The following is an 8149-nucleotide window of genomic DNA, read 5'->3' as shown; positions in this document are numbered from 1 at the left end:
TCTCAAGCAAAATGCATGAAGCTAAAAAGCACAACAACAACAACAAACCCAGTTTGATCCCAAAACTAAAAAGCACAAAATTCAATATTTTCTCTAAATACAGACCCAATTGAATTCTGTAAGATATTCCACCCCCACCTATATAACTTACCCACAGCCGAGCAACCCACTGCAGTATAATTGTAAGGGAACTCGTCATGATATAAAGTTAAAGTTTATGTTTGCTCGTTCCAAGGAAATTGGATTATGGCCCTAAAACAGAAGTACAACCAACATGGAGTTCCTTTCCAGTTATATCTCAAGGAAAGGGAGCAATAGGTGAAATATACCTGATCCATATTGCAATTTTCGGTCATTTACAACCTTTTCATGGGATGTGCACACGCGCAGAAACATAACAACAATAACAACAAAAAACCCTGTGAGTTATCACAAGTTGGGTTTGGGGAGGGCAGTGTGCACTTGTTTGCGATAGACCCTCGACTAAGGAGAAGATGAAAAGAAGCATTGGCAACTAGTAGTAACAACAACAAGATATTAAAAACACGCGCAGAAGACATAATCACATAAAAAGGAGAGGAAACTAGGGTCCAGCAAATTAAAATTCAGTTACAGTCCAAGAGCCAAATATGAATGAGTATCCTACTAAGTTTTAATACCAGAATATACATCACCTTCCTTCTGCTGAGTTCATGCTCCGGGTAGCAAGCACTGCTTTACATCCAACAAAAGTTCCTTCACCGTGCATCCTCCTATTGAGCTAAATCTTCCTCTTCCCATAGAAGTGCGATAAACACGACACAGAAACAGCAGAGAACAACTTTTAGAACCAGGCATAAGTAACGTTGTTCCACCGGAAAATGCCAAGCATCTGATATCCTGAAATACATAGCTCAAAAGCACCGCTAGGAAGCAACATACAAGATGCAGCATGAGAAACAAATTAACAATCATATCAATCAAACTTCTAGTACAATTACACATGGAGCTGCATATCAGCATTCTTATTTTTAGTTACAATTAAAACAATCTATACTCTTAGACCTTGGACTTTTTCCGCAATGCAGCTATAAGCCATTGAGTCCTTTATCAATGTCATTGCCCTTATATTTGCTTGAAAGAGAACACGATTTGCACAAAATAGCAGTAGACAATTCCTTATGAAACCTTATGATAACAGAAAGTCAGACACCTCAGGTTTATCTTAGCAGCACTCACGTGTTTATCTAAAGTAAATACCATCGAACAAGACTAGAGTAAAGGTGTTGATCGTTGAAAATTATAGGCAGAGCAATATTTATCACTTCATAAAAGTAGAGCGTCAAATCTAATATTATCAAACATATGTTCAATGAAATAGCAAGTAGTGACAGAACTTGATGAACCTCAAAACTGTAAGCATACTCGAGCAAATGCAAGTCACAAAAAAATGACACTCATACAATAAGTAGTGAATAGCATGAAACTTTCCATTCTATAACAAATATCACCAACTCAAAGATTGCAAAATTTGAGGCAAATACCCCCAAATAATTCAATATCTAAGTTGTTGCAAATGCACCACCTAAATTGTCCTTGCTACATAAATAGTTCAGTAAGACCTCCCCAATTGGGTTGGTACAAATATCAATAACCCCAACATATCCTAATATCTAAAAATTAGAAAACTAAGGTTCCTAAAAGAACATATAATCCTACTTATTAGTAACTGAGACACCAAGTTTCCCAGCCACGATCACGGTCGTCGCCATATCAAGAAACATGCCATGCTCAACCACACCAGCAAGCCTCAAAATTGCATCACTTGCAGCTTTTAAATCACCCATATCACTCTTGAAATACAAGTCAATAATATAATTCCCGTTATCTGTAACATAAGGCTCACCCCCAACTGTCCTCCTCAGCTTCCCAACACAACCAGCTTCAATAAACAACATTTCCAACCTTTTCAAAGTAAATTCCCAACAAAAGGGCACAATCTCAACAGGCATAGCAAGTCCACTTCCACCCAAATGACTCACCAACTTTGACTCATCAACAATAACTATAAATTTCTTACAAGCAGCCTCTACCATTTTCTCCCTAAGCAACGACCCTCCTCTCCCTTTAACCAAATTCATTTCTCGGTCAACTTCATCAGCACCATCAATTGCCAAATCAAGAATTGAATGTGTATTTAAATCAGACAAAGGAATCCCTAATGAAACAGCTTGTTCATGGGTAATTGTTGATGTGGGTATTCCTACAATGTTCTTTAATTTCCCTAGCTTTAATAATTCACCTATTCTTGCCACAGCATGTTTAGCTGTGGAACCTGTACCAAGACCCACAACCATACCTGACTCAACAAATTCTACAGCTTTATATGCTGCAATTTTTTTCAGCTCATCTTGGGATAAAATGACAGGTGGTGATGATGGGGTAGAAGAAACCATCAATGATGGCTGCTGCTTCAAATTCTTGGACTTTTCAGAAACAAAGAAATGTGGGTATGCAATGGCCATATTTTGCAATCGCAAAAATCAAGAATTGAAGAATGGGTTTCAAGAAAAACGATAAAGTTTTCACCTTTAATGTAAAAAAATGGGGCTTCTTGAGGAGGATTGGGTTAATGGTAGGAGAGATAAGAGGAGATTTAGGGCTAGAAGATGTGAAGTAAGGAGAACCAAGAAAGCATGAAATGGAGTATATATATAGGGAAGTTAAAAGAGAAAAATAAATGAAATAAATATGGGGAAAAAGAAGGGGAACGAAATGGACAAAAAAAGATTAATATGGGTTAGATTGTATGAATCTTGTGGTTAGTATTGACTATAGAATGGGATAGAGAAAGGTGGAGGAAATTGAGGGGTTTTGGGGAAGGAGCGTAATACAGCATTACAGCTAGAAAAGCGTGGAGGTGGAAGCGAGGATTGGTTGGGGGAAGGAGGCACAATATCTTTGTGATTCAATAAATCTAGTTACCGGACAAAAAATTGTAGGTTTCTTCTTTTAATTTGTTGTTTGATATTGTATTGACTCTGGGCCCCACCAAGTGAGTGCCTGAGGTTCATAACTAAAATATGAAAATTTTACATTCCTATACGCTATATGAAACTATATTATCATCCCTACTCAAGTTTTATTATAATTACATTTTATATATCTAATTATAATTAATATATATTTTAAAGGAATTAATATTAATTAGTGTCCTAAAATAATTCTACCGTATATTACCACTCTCCCCACATTTCTCTCTCCACATCTCATCCGCTCACCCACATATCTTGTACAAGAGAGCAACAATTCCACCATTGATAATTATTAAAAAGTTTTGAAGCTTTGAATCAATTTAAACAAAACTGATGGTTCGAAAATCAGTCGACAAAAATATTTATTAGTTGTTCAAAGTTTTGAAAGTTCACTATAATATTTTGCACAATCTAAACTGGTCACTACACATTTGAAGTCAGGAAAAAAGTTTAGCCTTTTGTTTTGTTTGTTTCCCTTTAATTCGAATTTGGGTTTTTTGAAAAACATTATTTGTTTGAATTGGGTGTTGTTGTAAAGAATTGGAATTCTATTTACGCCTCTCTCTATTTCTCAATCCCTAATTTCAGTAATGTAAAACAAAGGAAAAGAGAGTAGCAATTCCCCCATTGACTGCCATTAAAAAACTTTGAAACTTTATATTCGAATTTGGGTTTTCAAAAATTATTATTTATTTGAATTGGGTGTTGTTGCAAACAATTTGGACACATGATTTGGAGTTTATATCTCAATTTTGAGGGTGTTTTGGTGAAGATTAGACTTGATTTTGGCTGAACTTCAGATAGAAACTTGAATAAGAAGAAGAAAAAGAAAAAGAAAAAGAAAAAGAAGACATGATATACATTATATTTACTAAATTGTAATAAAATTGTAGAAAAATTATATTATGTTGTAGAAAAATTGTAGACATGATATACATTATATTTAGAAAAATTATTATTTCACTATTGTATGAAAGTTGAACAATATTGTATAAAATTTGTATTTAAGTTGTTCAATATTGTAGTTGCATATAACCGAGTAGAAATAATGTATGAAAGTTGTAGATAAATTGTATAACATATAATTAGTTGTATGAAATTTGTTTTTACTATGTATAAATCATATACAAAATATACAAAAGACATATTATATAAAATTTGTATTTAAGTTGTATGTTAATGTAGTTGTATTTAACTGGATAGAAATAATGTGTGAAAGTTGTGGATAAATTGTAGATAAGTTGTATAATATATAATTAGTTGTATGAAATTTATTTTTATTGTGTATAAATCAAATACAAAATATACAACTTATGGGAACAATAAAATTACAAATAGTTTTGGTTCTGTAATCACCTTTCTATCTACTCCAGCCATCAATTTTCCCCAAGCCATATGGATGTGGGGTTGTCCCGACACATCGCATTTTGAAAAATAATGCAACTAAACATCAATCAAAAGAAATGTTTGTTTGAACTGTTTTCTGTAACTCAAAAAAAGAAGAAGCATACTTGTTGTGTAATTTCCAAATAATTAGGGATGCTAATTTTTCATCCAAAAATGCAGTTAATTTTGAAGGACAAAATAATATATATAGAACTTCAAACAACAAGTTGATGGTTTTGTTTTCTTAGTACTATCTAATATTCACTAAGTTGGATTCATGATTTGACCAGTTTAATTACCAGACGGCGTAAAAACTCAATTTTGGTGTTTATAGTATAAAACACAAACGAATTAAAGGTCCTCTGTAACAATAATCTGTTCAATTCTACTGATCTCATGGCCTTATAAATATGGATAAAGCAAAGAATCAGACACTTATGAATGATTAAAACTTGAAGGAGGAATAATAACTTTCTAAAATAGCTCACGGCATGATCTGTTTCATTTTGATAAGGAAAACATATTGAAGATATATTCATTAAACGTCACACAAAAAATTTATTTGGAGTGTGGGCCCGTATTAGTTCTTAGGATATAAATGAGTCCAAAAAAAAAAGCTACCCTACTCATGTAAGAAAACAATTCATTAAAAATTATTCTATTCTCTAATTATTACAGCGATCCTCTCATTAAAGTTATTTTACTTTCGCTCCAAAATTTCTATTTAAATTTAAATGTACATATATATATTTTTTTAATAATACATCTTTACAAAAAAAAAATGTAGCCCCCAAAAAGTTGGGCCCCAAGCGATTGCTTTACTGGCTTTATAGTCGAGCCACCCATGGTTCCTGCATATAAACTTCCAGCATATTATGTTGGAACGCCAACACATTATGAATTTCAGCATATTATGCTGGAATCTCATATGTAAAAAAATTCGAACTCTAACATATTATGCTGAAGTTTTTTCGAATTCTTAAGGGTGCTTTTGTTCAAATTTTTACTTTACACTAAAAACTGGCTAAATTTCTATTACTTTTGAAATTGTGGCTATTTTTCAATTATGAGTTGTAACTGACTATTTCTGATTTTCCCCTAAAAATCTCTTGATGGTCGTAACTAGGCATGTCAACTGGGCTGATCCGGAATAAGGGTTTAGCCCGTGGGCCTCTAGTCCTGGCCCATATAAGTGGCTGGATTTCGGGTCCGATTTTTTTGGTACTGAAGCTCTACAGAACTCATGACCCATTAAGCTAATAGGTTGGGCTAAGCTGATATGTGTTTAATTGGGTCATGTTTTTTTTTTTTTTTTTTTTTTGAGTTTGGTCTAATTTTATAAAAGGAAAATATCAATTATGTCCATTTATAAGTAGCTTATTATATAAATTGGGCAATTCATAAAATATTACTAATATTAGCCAAATATTATCAATATTAGCCAATTAGATATTTGTAGACAAAAAAGGTCAATTTTTTGCTTTCTTTTGAGTGAGTGTTATTAGAATAGATTGAGTACATCTTAAGGAGCATGGATCTCAATTTTTTCTCAATTTTGAGATGATTTGGCGGAGTTTTGAGGTGGTTTGAATTGAAAATTCGAAATAGAAGCTGAACTTGAAAAAAAGGATAGGTGTATCACACTATGTATCACATATGTATCATATTTATATCAAATATGTATCACATGTATATCCGTATATACATGCGTATGAGATACATGTGTGGCGGGAGAATTTTTTTAACTCGATTTTAACTACGAAGATACCAAATCAGCCAAATCACCTCCAATCTTCCTCAAATTTTGTATATTGACTCTTCTATATATTTTCAATGAATCTCAAATACCCATTAAAAAAGTCCATTTTTCTTAGATTTTTGAAATATATATATATATATATATATATCATCACCTTATTTGCTACCCCATCCATGAAATTTCTTTTCCGTCTTGCATTTAATGTTGCGAATCAAGCTTAAAAAAATATGGAAGGAGATATTTGTGTGTGATTCTTGGAGAGAACGAACCTTATTTCTTTGGATTTCTAATTTTTATATGTGCTTGGCTTATTTTGGTAAGTCTATGATTAATGACTAGATGTTGACAAGTTAGGACTTTTTTGGAAAATTTTTGTGAGATTCCCTTTTATAAACTCAAGCTATAATTAAAAAGTAAAGTGTGGTGGCCACCATTAATAAATTTGCTTCTTCAGGTTTCAATTATTGTATGTCTAACTCTCCCTTGCAAAAAGGAAAAGAAATAATTAGGATAGGATCAAAGAATTCATATCATGAATGGAACTTTAAAAAAATCACAAGTACAAAACGAAAAAAAATCAACTTTATACATATTCAATATACTAGACCCACAAATAACAAATAGCATTTTCTTATTCATTTCAATTTTGAATCTTCAAATGATATTAACAAATCAAAAGAATCAATCTTAAAGCCATATACATATAGTAGTCGCACAAAAAATAAAAAAACAAAGAACTTTCTTCATCTTTTCTACATATACTTCTGCTATTGAGTCTTTAACAAATATGAACACCAGCCAAAACCCTTTTAGTAAATTCTACGAGATGAAAAAGCACAACAAAAGTTGATGTGGACACACTCAATGCAACAAGTACAACCATCCCTAAAGCCAAGCTTGGCCTTGTATTCATCAACAAAGATTGCAATAATCCCATAGCTTCACAAATACTCGAATTATAATTCCCATAAATCTTCTTCTCCCAATCCATCCACTCTGCTGGTGGCTCGTAATTCTTCTCAATCATCTTCATCTCTTGAATCCTTTTTCTAAGTATAATCATGTTTTCGTCCACATTTCCACCATTATAATCGTTTTGATCATTGGCTTCTCTTTTCATAGCCAAAGTCATTATTCTTGTATGTATCGATCTTCTTTGAGAAAATAGTTTGGATGGAAGTGATGGTATTGAAAGAATAGAAGTTGATGATGCCATTTTTTGAATTTTGTTCTGTCATTTAGAATGTGTTGTGTTTCATTTATAGAAGATCATCATATTTGAAATGTAAGCACACTTTAATTTAATTTCAAGGGAAATGTCTTAGGAAATAAGGAATGAGGCAAAACCGTGTCAGAAAATATAAATTAAATTATGTGTTTTTTAACGTCACAAGTCACGCTAGAAGCTGATAATATATTTAGGGCTCGTTTGGTACGAGGAATAAGAGATAATTTTATCCCAAAATTAAATTTGAGATGAGTTTATTTCACGTTTGGTTGAAATAAAATTGCGGTATAACTAATCTCAAAATTCATTATCCCGAGATTATAGTGTATTTTTATTTCTATGGGAAAATGAAATAATAATCCTGGAATAATTAATTTTAGGATAACTTGTTTCCCGACCAAACACCCCTATACTTTATACCTTAACTAGTACAAAACAAATTCACGCACGAAATTAATTACTCCCATTATCATCCTATATTTGTTGAAGCAAATATCGGGAGTATCTAGTACTCCTTTTCACATTTTAAAAGAAAGTCTTTTTTTGTTGTATAATCAGTGACAGAACCAGAATTTTCATTAAGGAGGGTCAAAATATAAAGAAATAAACTTACCAAAAAGTCAAGGAGTGTCATTATATAGTATATATGCATATATTTTTAAAAATTACCGAATTAAACGGTGTAATTCCGACGAATGGGCACCCTTGGGTGCACGTGGCTCCCCCACCGGTCATATTATTAGATATGGTCAAAATAAATAT

General features: G+C 32.4%; 2 protein-coding genes across 2 annotated transcripts; both read right to left on the bottom strand.

Moving 5' to 3' along the window:
• Positions 1 to 1419: 1419 nt before the first annotated feature.
• Positions 1420 to 2915, bottom strand: LOC104239599 (probable ribose-5-phosphate isomerase 2). The gene has a single exon (XM_009794276.2). The coding sequence runs from the start codon at positions 2502 to 2504 to the stop codon at positions 1695 to 1697; it is 810 nt and encodes a 269-aa protein (XP_009792578.1). The 5' UTR covers positions 2505 to 2915; the 3' UTR covers positions 1420 to 1694.
• Positions 2916 to 6937: 4022 nt separating this feature from the next.
• LOC104239600 (uncharacterized) lies at positions 6938 to 7291 on the bottom strand. Its single transcript, XM_009794277.2, has one exon. The coding sequence runs from the start codon at positions 7289 to 7291 to the stop codon at positions 6938 to 6940; it is 354 nt and encodes a 117-aa protein (XP_009792579.2).
• Between the last annotated feature and the right edge of the window lie 858 nt (positions 7292 to 8149).

This window comes from Nicotiana sylvestris, chromosome 4 (genome assembly GCF_000393655.2).
Source record: "Nicotiana sylvestris chromosome 4, ASM39365v2, whole genome shotgun sequence".
NCBI lineage: Eukaryota > Viridiplantae > Streptophyta > Magnoliopsida > Solanales > Solanaceae > Nicotiana > Nicotiana sylvestris.
The sequence above is the reverse complement of the archived record's forward strand: the minus strand, read 5'-3'. Positions and strand labels throughout refer to the sequence as shown.

Coding starts and splice junctions, on each gene's coding strand:
- LOC104239599 (XM_009794276.2), bottom strand. CDS start 2,504: ATGGCCATTGCATACCCACATTTCTTTGTTTCTGAAAAGTCCAAGAAT.
- LOC104239600 (XM_009794277.2), bottom strand. CDS start 7,291: ATGACTTTGGCTATGAAAAGAGAAGCCAATGATCAAAACGATTATAAT.